This window comes from Felis catus, chromosome A1 (genome assembly GCF_018350175.1).
Source record: "Felis catus isolate Fca126 chromosome A1, F.catus_Fca126_mat1.0, whole genome shotgun sequence".
NCBI classification, from domain to species: domain Eukaryota; kingdom Metazoa; phylum Chordata; class Mammalia; order Carnivora; family Felidae; genus Felis; species Felis catus.
The window spans coordinates 18988145-19015291 of record NC_058368.1 but is presented as its reverse complement, the minus strand read 5'-3'; the positions used below and the strand labels follow the sequence as shown (position 1 = coordinate 19015291).

At 45.5% G+C, this 27147-nt stretch overlaps 1 protein-coding gene across 6 annotated transcripts in view; it reads right to left on the bottom strand.

Annotated features, from left to right (window-relative positions):
• The window catches only part of SLC25A15 (solute carrier family 25 member 15), a 62329-nt gene that overhangs the window by 32458 nt on the left and 2724 nt on the right, over positions 1-27147 (bottom strand). The window contains exons 1-2 of one of the 6 annotated variants that reach the window (XM_045052430.1): positions 24841-24912; positions 1645-1769 (exon numbers count right to left, since the gene is read on the bottom strand). In XM_045052430.1, coding sequence (XP_044908365.1) covers positions 1645-1699 — 55 coding nt within the window. In that variant the 5' untranslated portion in view covers positions 1700-1769; positions 24841-24912. Of the gene's footprint in view, positions 1-1474; positions 1624-1644; positions 1770-3341; positions 3999-4690; positions 4859-6584; positions 6796-24840; positions 24913-27147 lie in introns of those variants that run through there. The other 5 variants (XM_045052427.1, XM_023251112.2, XM_045052432.1 and 2 more) reach the window with 5 other exon arrangements.

Below are 27147 nucleotides of genomic sequence, written 5' to 3'. Positions count from 1 at the left end.
TCGATTGAGCGTCTGACTTCGGCTCAGGTCACGATCTCACTGTCCATGAGTTTGAGCCCCACATCGGGCTCTGTGCTGGCTGCTCAGAGCCTGGAGCCTGTTTCAGATTCTGTGTCTCCCTCTCTCTCTGACCCTCCCCATTCATGCTATGTCTCTATCTCAAAAATATACTTAAAAAAAAATTTTTTTTAAATGTACTGTAAATTATAAATGTGGCACCCAAACACCTGTCCACACAGAAAAGCCTTCATAGGAAAAAGAAAATCCTATCACAGCAGATTCTACATCTTTGATAGACTGACTGAGGGACATTTAATTCCAAAAGCTGAGAATTTTTCATGTGGTTAAATACCCTCCTGTGACAGAGACAAAAACTGAGCCCAGAGCATTCACAGGACTGTTAAGAAGGTGCCAGAGGTAGGCAAATGGGTCCACCGTTCCCATGGTGCCTTCCCAATGTGGCATGGGGAGTGGGGTGGGGAATGGAACATGTGGTCAAGGGTTGCAGTCGGGTAAGGGACCGACCCAAAGGCACTCAGCAGCCAAGAGGCCAGTGAGGCAAAACCTAGGCAGCCCTTAGTTTCCCCTACTCCTGGACCAGGACCCTCCTGGGGTCTCAACCTGGAAGCTGGTGCCTGCACTTACTAGTGTCTACAATGCACGGTCTATAGCCTTCCTCATTAGCCTACCTTGGTCGACCCTTGGTTCATCAGAACTGTGACTTTCTTCACAATTAAGGGAATGACAGGATGACAGGTGGCAGCCCACTTGGTGTGTTGACTCAGGAGGTCCCACTGGATAAGAGGACAATGGGCAACCCACCTCTCTTGGCCTCTCCACTCCCAGGAGCTGCGACCCATTAGAAGAATCAGTAGAAGAGGCAAGGGTAAACCAGGGTTCTCCTCTGGGAAATAGCATCCCAGCACTTCTCTGCCCCTAAAATAACACAGGAACCTAGAGAACCAAGTTACTACGCATGCACTTCCAATTACTGACCTCAGGCTGAGCAAAGGTAATCTTTCTAGAGAGTGGCTTGTGTGTTACAAGCACAGCCCAAGAGTACTTGTGCCCTATGGGGCTGCAGTCAACTCTGGGGCTCGGCCCCAGTCCAGCCCACCATTCCCTGGCAAATCCTAGGACCTCTCCTTTCCTTTTAGGGCTGCAGAAACCATCAAATATCAGTCTCATTTACCAAAGACATTTCTAAAGGGTGTCCTCCTTCCTGTCGTTGGCAGTAATAAGGGCAGTAACTGGGATTTCCCTGGAGAGGTGGCACAGTGTGATCCGGGACTACAAGGGCTCTGCAGATTGATTGCCAGGCTTGGAGTAAAATCCCTTATCACCCGCATATCCCAGCCGTGTGACAATGGACAAGTGACTTCAGCTTTGAGCTGTGAGGGTTTCTGGCTGTAAACTGAGGACATTCCCACTCTGCACCCTGACTCAAAGTTTTACTGTAAGGGAACTACTCTACCTTCGGCCGTTCTTGGAACACAGTATTACACATCCGTTAAATGGATCCACTCCAAGGCGAAAGCATGTTGCTTCTGGAGTGACAAAGGTAATCTTTTCTTCGCCCTTTCACTGGAGCTCACTTGTAGCAGGTACTTGAGGAATAGAGGATGAGGTTTCCCCTGGAATTACCTGCGGCCCCCGCTGTAAGGTCAATGGCAGCTTGGATGGCAGGACTGGTCTTCATGTTTGCCCACTCCTCTGCTGGGCTCCGTAGAAGGCAACTCTCTGGAGCTTATGATGGATGTCTCATATCCCTGAGAGGAGACAAGAACTCTCCATCAGTGGGGCCTCCGCAGCTCACCATCTACTGGGACCTCAACTTCTGGGAGCCAGGAGATTGGCTCTACATTTCTCCAAAGAAAGGCAGCCAAAAGTGTCAGTGCAGCTTAGAAATTGGCCTCCCGTTCTCCCCACCCACCACCTCCTCATAAAAAACTCACAAGTCAAAAAATGGAGTATCAATGCTATAGCCACTGGTGGGAGGGGTGGGGGGAGGGGCATTTCAACTGACCTTTCTGAAAAGCCTACAAATTAATGCCAAATACCACAGACACCCAAGCCACATCGAACTAGTTTTTCAGAGCCCTAAGTGGAGCCGTCAGTCCACTAGGCTCAGCTCTAAATTCAGACAGCAGCCTGTTTTGGGTCCCTAAAAGGAAGTCACGAAACGGTAGGTCTGTAAAGGAATGGGTTAGGAGCACCGCAGGGTGACACATGCCTGGGTCTGAACGCCTGCTCTGCCACCAGCAGTGTGGCCCCTTGGGCCCCTAAAGCTAGGGGTCCCCACATATAAAAAGTGAGTAATAGAAGTATTATAATACAAAGGCAATCACAAATAGTGACATGGGACAGGTGTTCTTAGAGCTATGAAGCATAGCACCAAACATGATCATCATAGTCCCTTCCAGAGTTTCTCAACCATAAATGTATACACAAATCACCTGGGGACCTCGTGAAACTAGATTCTGATGAGATAGGCCTCACGTGGGACCAGAAACCTTACCAGTCATGATGAGCTGCGAGATGAGGCTGATAATGACTGAGCCCCCAACCACATTTTGAAAAGTAACACCTGGTCAATTGTGTGCTCAATTTGCTTGATAAGAATCACTGGGGCACTTAATATTCAGTTACCCAGGCCTCTGTGCTAATGATCATGATTCAGCAGGCTTGTGCTAGATCCCAAGAAGTTTGGGAGGACTCGAGTTTACTCCTCTGCCTTTACACAAAAATGACCTATTGCAGAGGGAGGGACTTTATAAATATGGATTAAAAAAAGGAAAGGTGGCTCATTGACAGAATATTAAGATAACCAATTCAGCAACCAATTCTGTGTGGTTTTCAAGCTATGTAAGTGACTTATCTGTGAATAACAAAGAACAATTTTTATTCATCACACTAAAGACCTTTGTGCTCATCAGGCCACCTCTCAGAGGGTGGTGGGCCGGCTGGATCATTAATGAAGGCCAATGTCAGCCTAAACATCAGCAGAAAAGAATTTTATCCACTCACAAGTTTAGCCACTTGAAGCATGTTGCCAATGACCAGACACTAAGAATCTCGATTTCTTTACCAAAAACTGCAACCACAAAAGCACAGTACTGGACTTGAAAAAGCAACTAAGTTAGACAAGACCTGGGTTTTGTGTTGATAGGACTGGAGAGGCAGGATCAATAACTAAAGCTTATGAGGTGGGAGGAGCCTGGCTGGCTCAGTCTCTGGAGCAGGGGACTCTTGATCTCAGGGTCTTGAGTTCAAGCCCCACATTAGGCATAGGGATTAGTTAAGGAAAAAATAAAGCTGATAAGGTGGTGGCCATCCGGTACCTCGAGAAGGATATCAGGGTCCTAATCCAATCTCCCCCTTTTCCAGATGGAAAACTGAGGCCAGTAAGCAAGGGCTTTTCCAAGGTTTTATAAGTAGTCAGTGGACTCAAGTCTTGCCTTTTGGGTCTGTGCTTACCAACCAGTATTTAATTCCACAGTATTCCAACCTGACCAAAAAGGAAAAAAATAAACACTGAACCTTGCGTTTTGGAGGAAAAATGGCAGCACACAGAGAGAAGAGTCACACAGGGCCCAACCAATGTGGCTTCTCAGAGTGGTCAATTATTTGGGTGTGGACATTTCTTAATTCACAAAGAAAGGCAGGCATAGACCGTACTGTGTCGTCAGTGTGAATTCAACCCCTGCAGGTAAGCCAAACTTAAACACATTGAATCCTACAAATAACGACTTCTAGATTAGGACACTAAACAGTGGTGGGAACAGACCAACTCAGAACGCGTGGGCAACGGACTTAAATTATTGTGTAATTTAAGAAGGCTTCAAGAAGTCTTGAAGAGGACATACGGCTCGCCCCGAGGGAGGCAAGACTGGTCAGCAGGAGTTAAAACTCATTCCTGAGCCTGTTGAAAAGCTGAATCCTTTCAGCGTCCCTTTACCCCTCCTGCAAAGGACACGCGTGTCCGACTCCAAGAGAGACAAACCACAGAGCCAAACAGGCCTTCTCTCGTTCCCTGGGGAAATTAATTTCTCGGTCGGGAGAATCCTCTGAGGTCGCGTTCTCCGCCAGGTAACTCCGCGCACTGACGAAAGACTCCAGCCTCAGGCCAAAGCTGGCGCGGGAGGAGGCCGCCCGCCCGCCAGGTCACTAGAGCCGGGGCACCAGGCGCTGCGATGCCCACCCGTCTGGCCGCTGGGACGCCGGCCAGGCAGGCGCTCCTGCTCCGGGGCTCGGGGTCCTGGCGGGCACAGGGGCAGCTCAGGGAGACCGCTCCCAACTTTCTCTTCCCAGCTTCAGCGTTCGCTGACTCTGCCCCCAACAACCTGCAGGAGTCTCCCATTCATAAGCGCCTCCGTCCCCCACCCCAACCCCCACCCCGGGCTGGAGCACCGGCGGCGCGGCGCCCGGAGGCCTGATGGCACTCGGAGGGAGCAAAGAGGGCAACGTTCCCAGCAGGTGAGCACCGCGGAGAGGAGGCCGCGGAGCCCGCGAGTCTCCGGCGAGCCCGGGTCCCTGGGCACGTGTGCGGCGCGCCGGGCCGCGGACCCCTGAGCCCTGCCCGGCTGCCGGGGAAGGTCACGCCGCCCGGGCGTGGAGGCCCGCCCGCGTCCCGCTCCCTCCTCCCCGCGGGCTCCCTGCAGCCCGGAGCGCCGGCCGGGGCTGCGCTCACCGCCGCGCCGGCTGGCCGCGTTGTGCTCGGGCTCCGCCGCTGGCTCCCGGCTCTGCCTCCGCGGCTCGGGGCGGCCGCTTAACACTCGCGGCGGCCACAGGCCGGCCCTCCGCCCCGCCCTCCCGCGCGGGAGCACACGGGGCGGCGACCCCGCGGGCCCAGGAGCGCCCCGGCGGCGGCGGCGGCGGCGGCGGCGGCGGCGGCGGGGGGCGGGGGAAGCGGAAGTCCGCGGCGGAGGCGGGCGCGCTCGGGCCGCGCAGCTCGCGGGTCTCCGGCGCCGGGAGCGCGGGAGCGGGCGGGCGGGCAGAGGTCCCGGAGTCCCGGTTGCCTTTCTTCTTCCAGGTTCCCGGGGCCCTCGTGAGAGGCAAGACCCCAGTTAGACCTCGGGGCGGGGGCTGGGGGTGTCAGGAGTTAGGAGGACCCACTGAGTCTTTAGGCTGGGTTACCTTGGTGGGACTCAAGGCCTCAATTTTAAACTATAATTGAAAAATAAATAAAAAAAAAAACTATAATTGAGTACAAAAGTACTGGAAACTGTAGTGATAAAAACACATTCGTTTACTGCCATAAACACACACACACACAATTTTTCCCATTCTGCCTACCGCACGGAATTCCATTTTCACCAATGACATTGGAGAAAGTACACCCACCGATGAAAGCTAGCTGTCAGTCGGCCTCTCTGATCTTTTAGTTCTAATGAATTATAGGCTATTTCTATGGCTCTCCGACATTTTATGAAAAAGCACTATTCAAGGAATCTTTTATACTGGGAGTAAAGGAATTTTCCCTAGTGTCCTAAACCAAAGAGCCAACACCTACTCAATTGGAAACAGCTTGGTCTAGCGTTGCTTCCAGCTGCTCAGTGTAACTCGGTCATAGCCTTCTGATTCCTTTGGTTCAGCCTTCATGCGTTTATTCTCATTTTCTACACTGTTTTCTTCCTTAAACCATGCTATCTTTTTCTTTTACAATCTATGTTTGCCCTGTTTGGATGCGGCATGTGGCTAATGCCAATGTAAGTTAAAGTGATGGAGGCAGGAGGCAGGGACTCAAATATTCCACGTGACTTGTGTTAGTGCTTAAGGTGAATGCAGGAGGGACTAGACCTTCCTTTGGTAGGTGGTGCCATGAAGGTACCAGACCCCTGATCAATGGGGGCACTCCTCAAAACAGCACAAAACTGACTTTTCACAGAATCAGCACTTTAGAAGTCAAACTTCTGAAACAGAATGCAATTATAGAAACAAGCCAGGGAGTTTGAAATACTTGTCCAAAGTGGCTTGTGACGTAACTGGTGGGAAGCAGACTAAGGAGCAGAACCTACAGTTAGAACGCCCCATAGGACTAAGGGACTTTCAGTATCCCCTGGTCCAGTGGCTTTTGCAAACTAGAATGAGGTCCAAAGGAACCCTAATTAAGGGCAGATCCAGATCCGCAGTTACAGATTGGAAAAAGCACTGAACTTGGAGCCAGCATACTTGGGTAAAAATCTGTATGACTTTTAATGAGCCATTTAACCTTTTCAGACCCCAGCCTTCACGGGACGGCGTCACGGCCTCTGATCTCTGTGATCCTGGAGGAACAGTCCACCACGTGGGCCACTGCTGCTTTGGGAGCCTGCTGGGGCAATCCACCGCGAGGGCAGAGGCTTCTCCGGCTCACCGCATGCACCCTTGCTGAGCGCCCAGCCAGTCTCATGCTTTGTCCTGTCTCCCTTGAGCCCCTTCTTCTAGTCTCTCAAAGGCTATTCCAGGCTCTCCTCACTCCTGCTACATTTCTTCTCTCCCTCACCTCTCCTCAACAACCTTAGCTTCCACTTATTCCCGTGAATTTAAGAGAAATAACCAGGAAACATTTGTGCCGCATTTTAACCCCTAACTTACGAAGTTACCTTTTTTGCACAAACTCTCATCCGATAGCCTCTGCCCTGTTGTCTTCCTTGCTGTATCCTGGTGCCTTACCCCGTGGCTGGCACCAAGGATGCTCGTGAAGGAAACTGAGGCTCAACACTTGCCCAAATTTATATAGGCACTAATGAAAGCGCTGGGACTCCACAAAGTTCTGTCCAATCTGAAGTTGATGTTCGTAACTGTGACCCTCCACAGTAATACCTCCCAGAAGGCTTCCTCTTAAAAGCCAGAGGGTTTCAGGAACCAGTTGTTTCTCCTGAAATAAGTCTCCCTGCATGATAGTGTATAAAATCACCTCCGCAGCTGAAAATCCCTCACAGGAGTGGCTCCTTCTGTTATCTTTGCTTTAGGACTAGAGGCACAATTACAAGGTGTTGAAAAGCTTAACAGCTCACAGAAGCTAAGAGAGAACTGATTGGAAAAAAATCACCTGCTTGGCATTAAATCATGAAAGTGACCGCGCGAACTTTGTTCTGAGGGTAATTCCCCAGGAATCCGATGGCCTCTTGAGAACAAGGACTTTAGATTCTTGCATCCCTGCTGTCAATACAGGTAGGTTCACCCAGTGGCATCTCAGATCTGGGTTCCAAACAACAAGCAAGTCGGTGCACTGACCCCTTTGCTCCGGTGGTTGTTTGCTGCACTTGGGATTGTGTAATCCAGGGGCATTAGTGCAGCTGACAGTGTGCTGAGGGGGCAGGTGTAACGCAGGCCAGAGGTGAGGGGACAGAGTGGCTAACGTGGAGAAGGGAGACTTTGCTATTTCAACAGTATTTCACAATGCACTAGTTAATGATACCAAAAGGAGAAATAATTTGATTATTTAAAGCGTTTTGGCCCTAATACCATGTAGATGTGTTTGAGCAAAGTGTTAATTGCAGTTGCAAATAATTCAAAAATGTAAATCATCTCTGATTCAAGGGTACTTTTAATTAATGAGAATGAAGAAAAAATGCTTTGATTACACAACTCCCATTACACAAATCCCATTGAATATTGTTGGCTGCTGATGTAACATTTACTGAAGACTCTCTCAAATCTTTTTTGGAATCAAGTAGAGTTTGTATTTGCAAAAAACATAGATTTGGATTTTTTCATCTATGTGGAATAAGAGGGTATTTTGTATCCCATGAAAGATTTTGTTAAGACAATATTTTAAGGGTGGGGGAATTTCTTTTGTCTTTTCCTTGACAGCTTTTAAGGGTATAAGCAAGCAAAGAAAGAAAGAAAGGAAGGAAGAAAATCACCTGAGATGTATATTTCACGAGTCTTAGATTTGAATTTGTCACATAAATATTTTTAAAAACATAATTTATAATAGCAAAGACTTAGGATAAATGCCCATAAATGGATACGATTCAATGGATCATCAATAAGAGGAAATACTATGACATAATTTAAACAATAATTTTCTTAAATCATATGTTTTAGGGTATATTTGGCCACAAGTAAAAGACGCCCAACTACTATTAATATATTTATTTTGCATATAAAAAGAAGTCTAGAAATAGGAAGTTCCAGAGTTGGTTAATTTAATAGCTCAAAAGTATCTCGGTCAGCTTCTCTGTGATTCTCTTGACTTTTCCCTCATGATCACAAAGTGGCTGCCATAGCTCTATTACACCTTCACATGCAACACACAAGGGCAGGAAGGAAGCCTTCTCCATATCCTTTTTATCACACAAAAAAATCCTTCCCGGAGTTCCCCTGTTAAGCTTCCCCTTGTATTAGCCCAGAACTGAGTCTCATGCTTGCCCAAACATAAACACTGGGAAGAGAATGGAGTTACCATATTTGGTTTAGAACAGGGGTCAGCAAGCAAACTTCTGAAAAGGACCAACCAGCTGGTAAATATTTCAGTAAGTATTTTGCAGGGCATGCAATCCCTGTCACATCTATTCAACTCTGCTGTTGTAAACAAAAGCAGCCATAGACATGGTAAAGAGGTAAGTAGGTTGTGTTCCAATAAAACTTTTTTTAAGTTTTTATTTTTCTTTTCCAATCTTTATTTAAATTCTAGTTAACATACAGTGCACTATTGGCTTCAGGAGCAGAATTTAGTGGTTCATCACTTACGTACAACATCCAGTGCTCATCACAACAAGTGACCTCCTAATACTCAGCAATTGCACCACTCGTTATTTACCCGAAGGATACAAAAAGAGAGATTCGAAGGGGCTACAGGCACCTTGGTGTTTATAGCGGCACTATCAATAGGCAAACTATGGAAAGAGCCTAAATGTCCATCGACTGATGAATGGATAAAGAAGTGGTATATCTATACAATGGAATATTACTCAGCCATCGAAAAGAATGAGATCTTGCCATTTGCGATGATGTGGATACAGCTACAGTATACCATGCTAAGCCAAATAAGTCAGAGAAGAACTTTATGAGCATTGAAATTTGAATTTCATGTAATTTTACCTGTCACAAAATATTATTTTATTTTGATTTTTTTCAACTTTAAAACTTTAAAAAACATTTTGTATGGTTCGGGCCATACAAAAAGAAATGGCAGGCCAGATCTGGCTAGCAGGCTTTGGTTTGTCGACCCCTTTTTTTGACCAATGATGACTTACCCACTTGGGACTGTGTGAGAGGCCCACCTTGCCTAAAACATCATCACTGCAGACCCAGGTGGGAAGGGGGGGCAGATTTCTGTTAGGTAATCAGGAATGTCCCCCAAAGTATAGTAAGCATATGGGGAACTGCTTAGGGATATAATAATTTTTAAAGAGCACACTGTATGTTCCCATGGGCTGCAGCTGGAGAGTCCCAACAATGTCTACCTGTTGAAACCCCTCTGCTATTTACCAAGACCTGTACTAGACACAGGCACCTCAAAAGCCTTTTCACGATCCCTAGTTCTCCCAAACAAATCCGTTCACTGCTTCCTATCAGTAACAAATGTTCATTTAGCACTGATTGGCTCTGTGTCAACCCACACTAAGTGCTGGAAATACAGAAATTAAAGAGACAATTGCTAGCCTCAGAGAAACCTCCATCCGAGGAGAGGAGGAAGGAACAAATAATTAGAATTTGGGGAGGATATGCAGCGAGAGGGGTGTGGGTAGCACGGCATCCCAGAGAAGGGAATAAATGATGGAAAAGAGGGTTTCCGGGGAGGCCCCCAGGAGCCCCCCATGTCAGGGTGGGTTTTGAAAGACAAATGGCCCCTTAGGAGGAAAGCCTGTTGATATGTCACTCGGAACTCTTAGTTGCCATCAACAGAAGCCAGCTCTGGAGCACAGGAACAATTTATTAAAAGGATACTGGGTGGGGGCGCCTGGGTGAGCGTGGGACTTTGGCTCAGGTCATGATCTCACAGTTGGGTGAGTTTGAGCCCCACATTGAGCTCTCTGCTGTCAGCGTACTTCGGATCCTGTCTCCCTCTCTCTCTGCCCTTCCCCCACTTGCACACGTATGCACATGTACTCTCTCTCAAAAAAAAAAAAAAAAAGACAAAAACGAAAAAAAAGGATGCTGGGTGACTTTCACCATCGCTGGATGAGAAGATGGAGTACCCTGAAGAACTTCTTGAAACAAATCCCAGAACACACTGCAGAAGTGTTCCGCCGTGGAAACCACGGTGCACCTCCTTCAGAGCTTCTAGATGTTGTAGTCTGTACCACTGTCCCTTTTGTGCCAGGGCCTCTGCGTGGGAACTATTGCTGGGCACCTTTGCCGCCAGCTTTGCCTGACAGGTCACTGCCAGACCATGTCCATCGCCTTGTCTAGCTCATTTCCAAATTGATAAACCACGTAGATGCAGCTGATGGATGGAACCTGAGTCCCGTGCCTGTACCCGGATCTGCAAAGGGGGCCGGGAACGCGAGACTTCTGGCTTGTCTTGAAGAGGAAGGAGTCACTTGGTAGGAAACTCCCTGAATGTAGGCAGGGCTTTAAAGCAATGCCAAGCAAATGAGAAAGAATGAAATCCTGCCATTTGCAGCAACGTGGATGGAACTGGAGGGTATTATGCTGAGTGAAATGAGTCAGAGAAGGGCAGATATCATATGTTTTCACTCATGTGGATCTTGAGAAACTTAACAGAAGACCATGGGGGGAAGGGAAGGGGAAAAAAATAGTTGCAAACAAGAGAGGAAGAGAGGCAAACCATAAGAGACTCTTAAATACAGAGAACCAACTGAGGGTGGATGGGGGGGTGGGGCACAGGGGAAAATGGGTGATGGGCATTGAGGAGGACACTTGTTGGGATGAGCACTGGGTGTTGTAAGCAATGAATCATGGGAATCTACTCCCAAAGCCAAGAGCACACTGTACACACTGCATGTTAGCCAATTTGACGATAAATTATATTAAAAAATAAAAATAAACAATGCCAAGCAGCCAGAGAACATGACACATGTCCACTTCAGACAGGCTGAGCATTCCCATCAGAGGTGTTACAAAACGAAATTCAACCAAGTGAATCTGAAGATCTAATTGGCTTTAAGTAATTCACGAATCAGGCAGCATTCCATCTGGCAAGCAGAGGAGAGTTCCGAGGAATTGTGCAAAATGGAAGGTTTCTATAGGAAGAAAGGTGTCGCAAGAAGTTACTTGCAAAAGAAAAGAAAGGATTGTTTCAGCCCAGGTAATCTTCTTCTATGGGGAAATGGAACAGTAGGGTTTAACATGGAGACATCACCTTGCTAGTGCTGATTAGGAAATTTCATATTGACCGTTGAAAGGTCACATTCCTGGGATAAGCTGAGACTGTGATTAAGTCTGAGTTTGCTGTCCTGGGGGGCAAATGATTCCAGTTGGGGCTTGTTGGATGTGTGTGTGTGTGTGTGTGTGTGTGTGTGTGTGTGTGTGTGTGTTTAACAGAGGAGACTGCGTGTGCAAAGGCAGCAAAGCAGGAAGCAACACAACTCATTTGGAGAATTGCAGCAGTCTGGCTCTGAGAGGTGCTGGAAGATTCAGCCGGATGGGTGGGAGGAGCCACCTGCTGAGCCCTGAGGCCCCCTGTAGTGGAATCTACTTAGTGTCCCCTGCTAAGGCACAAGAACTGACTTATTCCTCACTTGGCCTGGGCTTTGCCCATGGTGGGTTTTAAGGCACTCTCGTCAAAATGAATCGTTGCAATAAATTTGTTGGATTGCATCACTGTCATACAATTTACCATACTATGAACATTGTAAGTATCTGGGATCTTCTTTCCCCACAAATGGGCCTATCTGCAATGGATACTTTTCTATAGGCTAATTTGTTTTAGACATGGGAAGTATGTAGTTACTAACTCTTAGAGGCACCTACACATTCTTCACTGATACTTTCATTTAGATGTCAGATCATAACCATTTTTGAAAATAGTAATAATAAAATATGGCTCGAGAGCCAGAATGAACAATAATCTTTTTTTAATGTTTACTTATTTACTTTTGAGAAAAAGAGAGAGAGTGGGAGAGAGAGGGAGAGAGAGAATGCCAAGCAGGTTCTGTGCTGTCAGCAAAGAGCCCAACGTGGGGCTCGATCTCCCAGTTAGATCATGACCTGAGCCGAAATCAGGAGTCAGATGCTTAACCGACTGAACCACCCAGGTGCCCCTTAAAAAAGGAAATCTTTAGGAGCACCTGGGTGGTTTAGTGCGGAGCCAGCTTGGGATTCTCTCTGCCTTTCTCTCTCTCTGTCTCAAAAACAAGTAAATAAACTTTTTTTAAAAAAAAGAAGTCTTTAAAAAAAATTAAAAAAAAAAAAAAGAAGTCTTTATATTATAGTGCCAGGGATGTTGTATCAACTGATCACTTAATATATTGTTACAAATTACACTTGTGATTTAACGTCAGGAAGTGTAAGAGAAGGCTGATTCCTCTTGTCCTAAACTGCTGCTAAGACTCTAAGAAGAGGTGCTAAACCTCGTGCCTTCTAGACAGAGCCATGATGAGTGAATAGCACCACTCCTCATAGAGTTGACCGAGAGGTGGCACGACCCACTGCCTTCTCACACATCAGCCCAGCTGTCCTTGTCCAGGCTCCACTGTCACAGTCTGAACCAGGGGAGAAATGGATTGGGTGGCAGGGACATGTTTGTCATTAGTCCTAGACAAACTGAGAGGTGCAGGGAGAGTGCAGGGTGCTTGTCGAGATGCCTGTCCTTCCCCTCACAAAATCATGTGGGTCGCCAAAAGATTGCAGGGAGGGGTGGGAGGAATAGATTGAGAAGTGCAAACTTCCAGTTATCAGGTAAATAAGCCACAGAGATGAAAAGTACAGCATAGGGAATAGAGTCAATAATGTTGTAATAACGTTGTATGGTGACAGACGGTGACAACACTTGAGTGTTGTGTGAGGCATAGCATTGTCAAATCACTGTGTTGTACCTCTGAAACTAGTATAACACCGTATGTCAACTACACTTCAATAGTAATTTTTTTAAGTTGTTTTAAGTTTATTTATTTATTTTGAGAGATGGAGTGCACAAGCAGGGGAGGAAGGGGAGAGAGAGAATCCCGAGCAGGTTCTGCACAGTCGACGCAGAGCCCGATGCAGGGCTCAAACTCATGAGCCATGAGATCATGACCTGAGCCTAAATCAAGAGTCACATGCTTAAACAACTGAGCCAGCCAGTTAGTTTGAAGGGAATTGGGGCACCTGGGTGGCTCAGCTGGTTAAGCATCCGACGCTTGCTTTCTGCTCAGGTCTTGATCTCATGGTTTGTGAGATCAAGCCCTGGGTCAGGCACTATGCTGATAGTGCAGAGCCTGCTTGGGATTCCCTGTCTCCCTCTTTCTCCCTGCCCCTCTCCTATGCTCGCTCTCTCTCTCTCTCTCTCTCTCTCTCTCTCTAGATAGATAGATAGATTTAAAAAACAGTAAATAACATTTTAAAAAACGGAAGGGAATATATTTAGTTCTCCCCCAGCTGGTGGCTTGTGAGCTGTCAAGTCTGTACCCTCCATGGTGCAGTTACTGTCCAAGCAGAGGTGAGCATGACGAGGGAGTCTCGGAAGGGCTTGCTGTGTGTCCTGGGGCAGCAGGAGTGTACAAGTCTCACAGACATAAGGACTGATGCCTATTTCTCATAGAGAGATTTCTGAAGGTAGGGAGGCTTGGCCAGCTGGTTTGCAGGGATAGTGGCCTGGTGAAGGACATCGGGGTTCTCAGCCATCCCCCTGGCCGCATATGAAGGAGAATATGGTTACAGAAAGGCTGCCCAGGGAGCCAAAGGGGGTAACACATCACCTGAAGGAGGCGTTGGGGGTAGGCTAACGGCAGCAGAAGGGAAGTATGGCCGCCCTTGTCTGAGGGGGTGCTCCACCTTGGAGGGGGCCAGACGAAACCTGCACACTATCCCCTAGAGAACCCCACCCCACTTTCCCTGAAGGGCCCTCCCCCGGGCAGAGATCAGCAGCATCAGCTGGACCCAGAGCAAGGCCAGTTCAAAAGACAAGCCTGCCTTTTCTGTCGCCTTCCTGCCTCATCTCTGGGGAGCTGAACTCTGAAGAGGAAGGGGAGGAGAGAAGGAGAGAGATGGGAGCTGAAATTGGATCAGACCTAATTATCCTAACCAAAGGATCAGGAAGTTCTAAGACTGATGTGACCACTCTGCTTTAAAATGCAAGCCAGCTCCTCTATACTGCACTGTATATGCTATACCATATACTGATTTATTATGTCTCTTGTTCACTGTCTTTCTCTTTCCCTCCTCACCTCTACCCTCACCCCAAAATGTAAACTCGGCAAGATCGAGGATCTTTGCTTTTAACTGATTTCTCTAGCATCTAGAATGATACTGTCCCTTTCGGCACCCTGTCGCTACATGTGGCTACTTAACTTGAACTCACAATGAAATAAAGTAAATTCATGGCCTCAGTCGCACCCGCCACATTGAAGTACTTAATACCCACATGTGCCTAGTGGCCTCTATATTGGGCAAGATAGATAAGGAACATTTCAATATCACTGACAGTTTTATTGAACATTGCTGGTCTCGAACAATAGCCGGCATGCTGTGGCACTCGATAAATATTTGTAGAACGAGTAATTGAATGAATGGCTGAGTTGTTTTTAAGACAAGATAGTCTAAGAGTCTAGAGGCAAATTGCTCTATTATCAGTAGTGTATACACTCGGGTACATCATTTCATCTTTCTGTGCACCCATCACTAGACACTTAGTCATTTGTAAACATTTAAAAAGTGCTTTTAGGGGCACCTGGGTGGCTCAGCTGGTGAAGCATCTGACTTCGGCTCAGGTCATGACCTCAGAGATTGTGGGTTCCAGGCCCATCCCAGCTCCGTGCTGGTGGTGTGGAGCCTGCTTGGGATTCTCTCTCTCTTCCCCTCCCCCACTCATATGTGCGTGGGCTCTCTTTCTCGCTCAAAATAAATAAATAAACTTTAAGGAAGTTTCACATTTGCATCACAAAGAGGAGAGGGAGAGGGAGGAGGAGGAGGGCGAGGAGGAGGAGAAAGAAGGAAGAAGAGGATGATGAGGACAAGGAGGAGAAAGAGAAGGAGAAAGAAGGAAGAGGAGGACGATGAGGACAAGGAGGAGGAGAAAAAGATGCCTGGGTTCAATTTTTTTTAAACTTAATTTAAAAAGCAAAAATAAAAAGTGCTTTTAGAAAATTGTTCTGGAAAAACAGATACAACCACTGAAAGGATAAATCAAGGGATGCACCCATTCTTTGGAAGGCCCAGTATATTTGAGGCAACATAGCCTAGAGATTATTGGAGGCTCTGGAGTCAGATGGCCTGAGGGGAAAATCCCAGCATCTATTTTTCCAGCTGGATGATTAGAATAAATCTTCTGGGGTGAGAATGAGGGAGAGATATGGTTCTACCACTGATGCTCTGTGTACTACCCCATCCCCACTATCCCCAATGCCCATGTGATCTCACCAATGAAGACTTCCACATGTCACGTTCTAACCCTCTCTTTAAAAAAACTTTTTTTTAGCATTTATTTATTTTTGAGAGACAAAGAGAGACAGAATGTGAGTGGGGGAGGGGCAGAGAGAGAGACGGAGACACAGAATCCGAAGCAGGCTCCAGGCCCTGAGCTGTCAGCGCAGAGCCCGACGTGGGGCTCGAACTCACGAATCATGAGATCGTGACCTAAGCTGAAGTCGGACGCTCAACCAACTGAGCCACCCAGGCGCCCCAACCCTCTCTTTATAATGGGATTCTTTCCCTGCCGTGTGTAAAATACTAAAACATGGCATTCAGCCAATCCCCAAATGAATAACCATCATTCAAAGCATTTAGCCAACATCTCTGTTCCAAGCTTTGTGCTAAGCACTGAAAATTTAGAGGCGAAGAGGGAAGCTTCATCTCCCAAACAGCTGGGACTGCAGCGAGGGAAGGCTGAGTGTTGTAGAGGCATGTTCAGAATGCCAGGGAGCAACAGGGAAAGGGCACATAACCAAGCCCAGGGAACCAGGAAGGCCATATTTGGAGGAGGTAATGGCTGAGTCTTAAAGTATGAGAAGGAGTTATGAGTAGGAGTTTCAAAGGAGGGAACAAACCATACAATTATAAGAAAAGAAAGGAGAAAGAGCATGGCAGTCTAGGAGCCCCGATGGTTCAGTGCAGGATAGGAGGTGAGGGTAACAGAAGAGGCTAGCAAGGAGCAGGGCTGATCTCCGAGGGTCCCATACGCCCTGCTAAGAGTGTTGAGTTTATTCAGAGGGTGGTAGGGGGAGCCAGTGAATAGACATTCTTTGTGATGCAAATGTGGACGGTGTAGAGCAGAGAGGAGGTTGAAGGCATGGACTATGGAGCCAGACTGTTCTGTCCTTGAAGACTGGCTCTCATTCGATGGCTTTGTGATGGTGGACAGCTTCTTTAAGCCCCAAATTCCTCATCTTACAAAAGGGGAGAACAATCCTAGCTGTGTCGTGGAATTTTGTTAAGGTAAGATGAGGCAAAAAATATAAAGCACTTGCTACAGTGCCCGACACATAGTAAGTGGTCAGTAAGTGCTAACAATTATTATAGGTCGTTGGTTTCTTAGGTTTCTTGTTTGCCTTATTTTTTTAATGTTTATTTATTTAGAGAGAGTGCAAGTTAGGGCATGCACAAGCAAGGGGAGAGGCAGAGGGAGACGGAGAGAATCCCAGACTCTGTGCTGTCAGCACAGAATCCGGTGCGGGGCTCAAACTCATGAACTGTGAGATCATGACCTGAGCCAAAATCAACAGACACTTAACCGAGGTGTCCCTGCCTTATTTTTATAGTTAAATACTAATTGAATGAATTAAATTTGCCACAATGATAGGAATTTAAAATGTTGTCCGTGTACCCTAATAAAAATCTAAACATTTTATTCCTTCAACCCATATTGATTGACCATGAATGATGTGCTAGGCAGTTTTAGACTCTAAGAATAAATCCCAGGGTCTCTGCTCTCAGCTTATATTCTAGTTGGGGAGGCTGACAATAAATAAGTAAACAAAAGGGTTACAAGATGTGTATATTCCACGAGGCAGGGCTTCTCTGTTTGGCCCTGATGTAGCCCCACCGCATGAGGCAGAGCCTACTGTAGGCACTCAGTGAATGTGTCGAGTGGATGAAAGGAGATCGTTTCAGAAGGTGATGAGCACTAGGAAGGCAGTGAAACCGGGCAACACGATGGAGTGGGAACATGCTGGAGTGGGAAGGCTGGCTTCAGTCGATGTGGCGCTACTGACAAGGTGGCTGTGGAGTGAAGTTGGAAAGAGGTGAAGGAGGCAATCATGGGACAACCTTCGAGAAGAATGTTCCGGGTAAAAGGATATTCCGTGCCAAAGCTAAACATCCTAGAGCAAAGCTGTGTTGTGCCTGTGAAGAACAGGCCCAAGTTGCTGGCATGCAGTGAGTGAGGGGAGGAGAGAGTTGGGGCAGGAGGTGGGAGCCATAGGCAAGAGCTGGGCATTCAGGGCACTTAGACCCATTTCCTTGCCCTGCACAGAATCCGCCTGGGAAGCTTTTCTATTCCTCCGCTCGAAATGTCTACAGAGCGCATTACTGTGTTTGTCAGCTGCCCTCGCTCTTGTCCAATAGAATTATCTTTCCAGGCTGGGGACGTGGAGACAGACTGGATTCCTCTCTCCTGCTGTTGGCAGGCCTCTGCGTTGGCGCTCGACCTGCTCAGTGTTCCGGGCTGTGTTAGGTTTATTTGTCAGACTGATGTGACAATGAAGGGAAATCTTACCCTCTGGGGGAAAAATAGTCAAAGTGCAATGGGAAGCCAGTTCAGGATTTGAAACAGGTGAAAAAGATGGTCTGAATTAAGTTATTAATGATCGCTTTGGTGGCTGGGTAGGGAAGAAATTGCGGGAGAGTGAGAGTGACAGGAAGGGGGCCCGTTAGGTGACTTAAAATGGTCAAAGCCCAGGACGATGGTGGCTTGGACTGGGGGCCTAGAACGGGAGGTGGAGGTAGGAGGGAACCCCCCAGATCATATGCCAATCAGTTGTAAGTCTTGGGTGGGGATGTACATTCACACACCACACACCATACCACACATACACCACATACCAAATATAGATGCCCACCAACGCACACTGACCACATACTCACATACACCCCCCCCCCCACAATACCACACACCACACAAATACACCTCCACACACACAGCACCACATACACACCCACACCCACACCAGGGCATAAATGTTTTATGTAGCATGAGATTATTTCTGCCTCCAGAGGGCACTTGAGCCTTACAAATACATCCCAAGGGCAGCGAGGCCCTTTCCCTAGGACAGAATTTGAGAGGGCCAGGAAAGCAAAAACAAAGGCCATCTCATCTGGAGCTACAGTCTTTGTTTATTGGGATGTAAAAGCTCTTCTTTTAAAAATTAAATTTCCTTGCAACGGCTTTATAATAAACCGCAATTTGGGCTTTCATCCATTGGTGTAAGTTAGTCGAATTATATAGCTGTCCTTCTGGGGCATAAATGAGAGAGAGGCAGTTTGACAGGTAGGTGAGGAGAGAAGAAGCCTAATTTTGAGAGGCTTAGCCAGAGTGCCAGGCCTGGGTGAAGCCCAGAGCAGGGAGGCTCTGAGGAGCGGAAGGCAGCATAGACACAGCCCCAGGGACAGAATGCAAGGGGTGGGGGGGCACCTGGGTGGCTCAGTCGGTTAAGCATCCGACTTCAGCTCAGGTCATGATCTCAGGGTTTGTGAGTTTGAGCCCCAGGTCGGGCTCTGAGCTGACAGCTCGGAGCCTGGAGCCTGCTTCGGATTCTGGGTCTCCTTCTATCTCTGCCCCTCCCCCACTTGTCTCTATCAAAAATAAATACATGTGTGTGTGTGTATGTATATATATATATATATATATATATATATATATATATATAAAAGAAAAGGCAAGGGGTGGGAGTGGGGCAACCAAGGAATTTTCAGATGCTTCAGAATTTGGGCTGAGGACAGTTCTGCCTGGAAACATTTCTGTCATCTCCAGAAATTATTTGCTAAGCACCGTTTCATTGTGGTTCTATGTCTTATGCCGCACAATCCATGTTAGAATGACATGATCCTGCTCTTTCATAAACTTAAGATCCAAAGCAATTTTACACATAAATCTATTGAGAATGAATCACTTTACAGAGAGAGGGAAAAGCAAAGCATCTAGACAGTCTGAGCCGAAGGGCACAAAACCACTTCCTCTTCTGTCCCGTTTCCCATACGTGTCCTGCTGCAGGTGCCTCCCTGCCCCTCCCACCTTACACTGTCCTTCAGCTTTGGGCACTAAAGACCTAGTGAAGAGGCGACCGTGACCCAGGAGCTCCTCCACCTGCGCCCCCACAGCCCCCCCCCCCGCACACCCCCCCACCCGTGACTGTGCAGCTTTGAACGTAATGCCTTGTAAATACCGTTGCACTATCTGTTAACCTATCTGTGAGTCTGACCAGGTCACCAGCCCCTGGACGCATGGATGAAGTCTTACTCATCTTTGTATTCTAAGACCAAAACTTGATTTTCACATAGTTAAGTATTACATGTTTATACTAATACCACATATCTACATTTATTTTATATAAACACTTACATTCATCTATTTTAGGCTGTGTTTGATACTGTTATTTGACTAGGTTTATAGCCTAGATTAGCTGGAAATACACTTATATAGTAGGGAAAAATAAAAATTTCCTATTGAGGAAGGTGTGGTAACAAAAGAGCTCTTCCCTCAACTATGAAAAAAGAAGGGAAATATTACATCTGACATTCTGCCATACACACCCACCCATCCTGCACCCAAATCGGGGAACGTCATGACAAGCTATGCCCCAAATGAGCTAGGCTCATTTCTCCTCTGAACTTTCAGCCAGTACATCGTCTTGGCAAAGGTGTTCATAATAATTTGCTACTTTTGCTGGTGGGATCACAAGTAAGTGGAAATGACTGGCTAAAAGTGCTGGATAAGTGGATTTATTCTGCAGGCATATTTCACAAGGAACAATCCTAATGTACCAACCAATACCACTGCCAGCCTGGCTGGTTGGAGTTCCAAATATTGATCGACTCTTCCTGGACTCCTTCTTACATGGTGCCATCCCTCTGCCGTGGCACATAATTACCTTGTGTTGGATAATCCTGATGTCACTCAGAAAATTAAATGAGACCTATAGATTGTTTGGTGCTCAGTGATGGCAGTTAGTGTTGTTATTATCACCAGTTACCATATTGCAGATACATATGGTACCTCCTAGTTTTGTTGGAAAAAGGCTTATGCACTCTTTTACACTGAAGCATTGCACGTAAAATAACCCTCTTTTATTGATAGATGGAATCATAAATTCTGGATATTTAGTAACATCTACCAACGCTGAAGATAAAATATAAAATCTATCGCTAAAAAATAAATACATTGGTATCAGCAAATACTGGTATATAATGGACAACAAAGCAACATATTTATTGGAAAACGAATCACATATACAGGTAATGCTAGTGACTGAAAAGTAATTCACAATATAAATGAAACTTGAGGGGCACCTCGGTGGCTCAGTCGGTTGAGCATCTGACTTCGGCTCAGGTCATGATCTCATGTTTCGTGAGTTCGAGGCCCACGTCTGGCTCTGTGCTGACAGCTCAGAGCCTGGACCCTGCTTTAGGTTCTGTGTCTTCCTCTCTGTCCGCCCCTCCCCTCCTCGCACTTTGTCTCTCTCTCAAAGATGAATAAACATTAACACATTTTTTTAATAAATAAATGAAACTTGATTGCATATGAAGTGTATACAGACAGAGCAAGTGTGATGGAGAATGGAATAAAACTAGCAGCAAACACTTTGATGAAGGCACAGGCAAGCAGCCACAGAAGCTGTGACCTGACCTTTGTGTTTCCCTGTCCCGCCGGAGACAAGTGGCTTCTCTATTTGCCCGGTTGTGGTCCACCAGCATGAACAGATCCGTAGCAAAGAGCAGACTGGCAGAGTATTTCTAAGTTTTTCAACGATGTATTATTTACTTAGATCTAAGGTGTTCCTTAGAATTATCACAGTAGTTAAATAATGTATGAAATGAATCTGGGGTACATTTGATAGCATGGGAAGTAAGTGCATTATGAGGGGGTGAAATCGCCTTTACCATGAAGCTGACCTGCTATTTAAATATCTTTGCTGCTATTTTGTAACTTTGGGTAATTCCACCTGCTTTTAATATCTTGGTATAACTAATATTATGTCCAACATTGTTTTTCAGCTTACTGAACCACTAGTCATTGAATTCCACTTCCAACTCATTAGCTAAAAAACCTCAATGATCATTTATTCAGAGTGCTTTGGAATCAGAGCACTTTAGATATATAAAATTTGGGAGGAGTGTGTGTGTGTGTGTTATGACAATAAATATAATTACCATTCTGTACTCTAGTTAGCTGTAAGCATAGGCCTCAAATACTGCATTTGGTAGCTGGGTCAATCCTTTCCCTTCTGTACCTCTATGACACCTGAGGAAGGTCTAATTCTCCTCCCTGGACCTTCCTGTCTGCCCTCGTATTGCTGAGAACCAAGAATATCTATCTATGTCTCAGGATATGACCCTTCCTAAACTCTCAGGCTGGCCTTGTCCAAGGATGTGCTGTAATTCAGAATATTTTAAGAGGTCTTCTCAACATCCAATGCTAAGTGTACATACTGCTTTAAAATACAGCTGAATGCAGGGTGCCTGGGTGCCACAGTCAGTTGAGTGTCCAACTCTTGGTTTGGTTCGGGTCATAATCTCATGGTTCTTGAGACAGAGCAAGCCCCACATCAGGCTCTGTGCTGACAGTGCCTCTCTCTCTCTGCCCCTCCCCCACTCACACGCTCCCCACTGCTCCGTCCCTCTCTCAAATAAACTTTAAAAAATAAAAATAAAAAATAAAACACAACATTAGTAATATTTTTACTTAGATTTCTGCCTTTGAATCATAGATTCCAGAGATCTGCAGCACCATATGTTGGCTGGAAAGAATATTCTCCTTATTCCTTAAAATTATTTCATTCCCTTTTCTTCATCACCTGTATGTGTTAATGTATTAAAATTCTTAACAACAATAACCATATATTCTCCCTGGACTCTCTGGTATGAGTTGACTCATGAGAGTTCACTGTTAAGTCCAGAAGTGGTAATTGCTCAAAAAATGCCTTTGGTGTTCTCTAGGAGTGCTACATTTGAAATCAGAAGACATCCTTATAAAGAACAGTGCTAATTAGACTTCTAGATAGTTTAACATCTTCAATCAAAATGGTTTTCTGCAGGAGCTTCAGACTTGGCAAACACATCTATGTGCCAGGAGGGTGGCACACTCCAAGCCAATGGGACAAAAGTTCCTGTGCTCAGGACCCTTCTAGACCTTTCCCTATGTACCTCTTAATCCAGCTGTTCATTTTTTTAAAAAAATTTTGTAACTTTTTTTATTTTTGAGCAAGAGAGACAGAGCGTGTGCAGGGGAGGAACAGAGAGAGAGGGAGACACAGAATCCAAAGCAGACTCCAGGTTCCGAGCTGTCAGCACAGAGCCTGACGCTTGAACTCAGGAACCACGAGATCATGACCTGAGCTGAAGTCGGCCACTAAATCGACTGAGACACCCAGGCATCCCATCCAGCTGTTCATTTTTAACAGAACTAGTAATGGGACAGATAAACACTGATGCCTCTTGATATAACGCACAGTGAACACTACAACTTCACTTCTGCGGTTCTCCCGCTAAGAAACTAATAACTTATATCTGATCATTAGGAAACAAAAAAAAATTGAGGTGCGCTACAAAATAACTGGCCTGAACTCTTCAAAACTGTCAAGGTCAAACACCAGAAACTACTCTAACATTGTGTATCAACTACAATTTTAAAAAAGTCAGCGTCATGAAGGACAAAGATGGACTGAAGAACTTAACTGCATCAAAGTAGACGAAGAGGCATGGAATTAAATGCCACCTGTGACTTCTGATCAGGTCCTGGGCCAGAAAGAGTTTCTTTCTCTTTTGTTATAAAGGACATCACTGTGACAGTTGATAGAATTTAAATAAGGTCTGTAGATTGAATTATGGTATTGTATTGATGTTAATTTCCTAACTTCAAAATTGTACTGTCCTTATGTAAAGAGAATGTCTTTTTAAGGAAATATACCCCCAAATTATGTAGACGTAAAGCAAAGTGTCTCTGTAATAGATTTTCAAGTGTTTTGTGAAAAAATAGTAAGTGACAGAACGAGAATGATAAAAACAAATGTGATAAATTGTTAACATTTGGGTAGTCTGGGTTAATGACATAAGGGAAATATTTGTAGTGTTCTTACAATTTTTTCACTATGTCTACAATTATTTAAACATAGAAAGTTCATTTAAAAAATTGTCAGGGTGCCTGGCTGGCTCAGTTGGTAGAGCCTGCAACTCTTGATCTTGGGGTGGTGAGTTTGAGGCCCACATTGGGCATAAATTACTTTAAAAAAAAACAAAAAAACAAAACAAACACAAAACAAAACGCCTTCAAGACTTGTCTTCTGCACAGCTTCTTTGCTTTTTAAGTTTTCAAAGGATATTACTTTTCAAATTTTACTGTGAGAGTAGCAAATACTTCTGGAGTGCTTACTGTGTGCTAGGCACTGTTATAAGCACTTATACACATTTTAACCCACTTGATCCTCACAGCCACCTTGAAGGTAGATGCTATTATTATTCCCTTTCCACAGATAAGGCACCTGAGGCCCAAAGAGGGTAAGAAAACTTGCCCAAGGTCCCAAAGAAAGGGGCAGAGCCTAATCCCTCACTCTGCCCATCCCAGAACCGTTATATTCCGCTGCATCTATTATACCTGAGCTACAGAGTTGTTGCTTTTTTAAGATTTTATTTTTAACTAATCTCTACATTCAACATGGGGCTTGAATTTACACCCCAAGATCAAGAGTCGTATGCTCTACGACTAAGCCAGCCAGGCATACCCTGAGCTATAGAGTTTTAAGTGTGACTGCTTTATTCTCCATTTCTATACTTTCAATTTCTTGGGAAAATTATGAAGAGTATAAATATGTGTATTAGAGTTTATTTTTCTCTAATTATGAGAATTTTGTGAGTGGTCTATGTCTCATGGCACATTTCAAATAGTTTTATCTGATTATAGTACCGGGCCCTGTCTCAGCCTGTCTCCAGGTATTAAGGAGGTAATGAAGTTAACTCTGTAACATGTAACAGGATATCCTTTTTTTGTTGACTTTGACATTTGCTTGGCCTTGTCAACCACCAACACTAAACAATATCACCAATACAAATATTTGAAACCTCAAAAGGCAGAATATTTTCTTTACTACCCTTTGAGCACTCATGACTTGTCTATGTATTATTTTAGGTTACTTTGGCATCAGCTCTAACATTAGTGCATAATGGCAAACTTACTGCTACTTTTTTCAAAAGGGTTATCTCATATTTTACAAAATCAAAATCAAGAAGCCTTTTCTTTTAAATAGCACAATCAACACCTACAATCTTCATCTGAAGTACATTTTCATTAAAATGGATAGTCTCTAGTGGATAGGTCCCTAAAATTTCCTTTGCTTTTTTAAAATTTGTCTTACCACACAGGGGCACCTGGGTGGCCCAGCTGGTTGAGCGACTTCGGCTCAGGTCATGATCTCGTGATTCGTGGGTTCAAGTCCCGCATCAGGCTCTGGGCTGACAGCTCAGAGCCTGGAGCCTGCTTCCGATTCTGTGTCTCCCTCTCTCTCTCTGCCCCTCCCCCGCTCTTGCTCTGTGTCTCTCTCTCAAAAATAAATAAACATTAAAAATTTTTTAACAATTAAAAAAAAATAAAATTTGTCTTACCACACTAATCTCAGAAGCATGGCTTTGCTGACACCAGCACCTGGATGTTGTCAAGTGGACTTTGACATTCAGGCTGGAAAGATACCAAAGGAACACAAACATGCCATTAAGCAGGCATGAGAGCCAGCCAAGAGCCCTGGTTAGTCAGCAGGCTCCGGGCTGGCAGTTACTAGTCATGTGACTTCGGGTGAGTCCCCTAACTTCTCTGAGGCTCATTTTTCCCATTAGAACACTGGGCATAAAACCCTTGCCCTGCCTGCCTCAATTATTACCACAGTAATCAAATTAAATAATGTATGTGATCGTTCATTGTAAAATTTTATATAAACTGAAATATGAAGTTCTTAGAAGACCATCAGGGGGCACCTGGGTGGCTCAGTCGGTTGAGCCTCTGCCTGTTGACTTCGGCTCAGGTCGTGATCTCATGGTTTGTGGGTTCAAGCCCCACATCGGGCTCTGCACTGACAGCATAGAGCATGCTTGGGATTCTCTCTCTCTTCCTCTCTCTGCTCCTCCCCTGCTCGCACTGTCTGTCCCTCTCTCTCTCAAAATAAATAAATAAAACTTAAAAAAAATCAAGATGGTTGGAAATTAAAAAAAAAAAAAGACTAAACAGGACAGCAGAGTAGGCTGATAAAATGAATGGACTTAATTAAAAGTTTGTCAGGAGGTGGAAGCAAGTCCCCAAAGGTGATCCCAATGAGCCACTCCTGGTATTCAAAGGTAAGTATAGTTCCCTTCCTTAGAATCGGGTGGCCCTGCAACTCTTTTCTTACCAACAGAATGTCACAGAAGTGATACTATGTAATTTCCAATGCTAGGTACTAAAAAGTTGTGCAGAGTTAGCCTGGGTCTCTTGGAACACACACTGTAAGGCAAGCATGTTTCTCTGTGAAAAACTCAAATACTCTAAGATGCCATGCTGCAAGGAAGACCAAGCTAGCCAGGTAGAGAGGGGTAGGGGAGGAAAAAGATCTCTTCTCCCTCTACTCATCTTAGGTTCAATGGCTGGGACCCTGTAAATTAGAGTGATAACAGACAGGTTAAGAAGACAAAAACAAATAGAAGTTTATTAATGTGTATACTACACATACACATGGGAGCCCTCAGAGGTGAGTAACTCAAAGGTGTGGTTAGAATTTGGGCTTAGGTAGCATGTTAACAAAACAGCAGTACGCTTTCAGAGAAGTGACAACACCAAGGCAAAGGACTAGGCCTTTCTAGGCCAGCAAATCATAAAAAGGCAAATACATGAGGGAGCTAACGTAAGATAAGGGCTAGTGAGTACAGTCAGTTATGTGGATTTCTTCAGCGTCACCTCTGGGCTGACAGGGTCTAGGGTTGTATTCAGTGATTAACTTTTGTCCTTCCCAGGAGAGAAGGAAGGGGGAACACCTTCACAAATTTATGCCCTGTTTTTAGGCAAATAGGGGGAAGGTAGAGAGCTCCACTTGGATTTGCTTCTTAAGTGTCCACAGCTCAAGATAATCTTTATACTGAAGTGGCATATTTTAGGGTAGCATATTCTGCTACACTTCAGAGGCCATGGGGAGAGAGAGCAAGCGAGAGAGAAACAGAGAGAATATTACTCAGCCAGGCCCTGTTTCTTCCAGCCATCCCAGCTGCACCATCAGCTATGTGAATAAAAAAAAAAAAAAACCATCTGGGGCAAGGATGCCTGGGTGGCTCAGTTAAGCATCCGACTTCAATTCAGGTCATAATCTCATGATTTGTGAGCTCAAGCCCTGCATTGGCTCTGTGCTGACAGCTCAGAGTCTGTGTCTCCCTCTCTCTCTGCCCCTCCCCCCTTGCACTCTCTCTCTCGCTCTCTCTCTAAATAAATAAACAAACAAACAAACATTTAAATTAAAAAAAAAAAAAAAACATCTGGGACATCCAATCCAAACTAGCTGCTCTCTGACTGCAACCACATGACAGACCCCAAGTAGAAACCACCGGCTGAGCCCAGGGAGCCACAGAACCGTGAGAGAGAATAAACTGTTGTGTTGTTTTTTTATTTTTTTTATTTTTTTTTATTTTTGGGACAGAGAGAGACAGAGCATGAACGGGGGAGGGGCAGAGAGAGAGGGAGACACAGAATCGAAAACAGGCTCCAGGCTCCGAGCCATCAGCCCAGAGCCTGACGCGGGGCTCGAACTCACGGACCGCGAGATCGTGACCCGGCTGAAGTCGGACGCTTAACCGACTGCGCCACCCAGGCGCCCCTAAACTGTTGTTTTAAGCCACTTTTTTGGGGCGATCTGTTATGCAGCAATTGATAATTGAAATATTGAATAATTTTGTTTT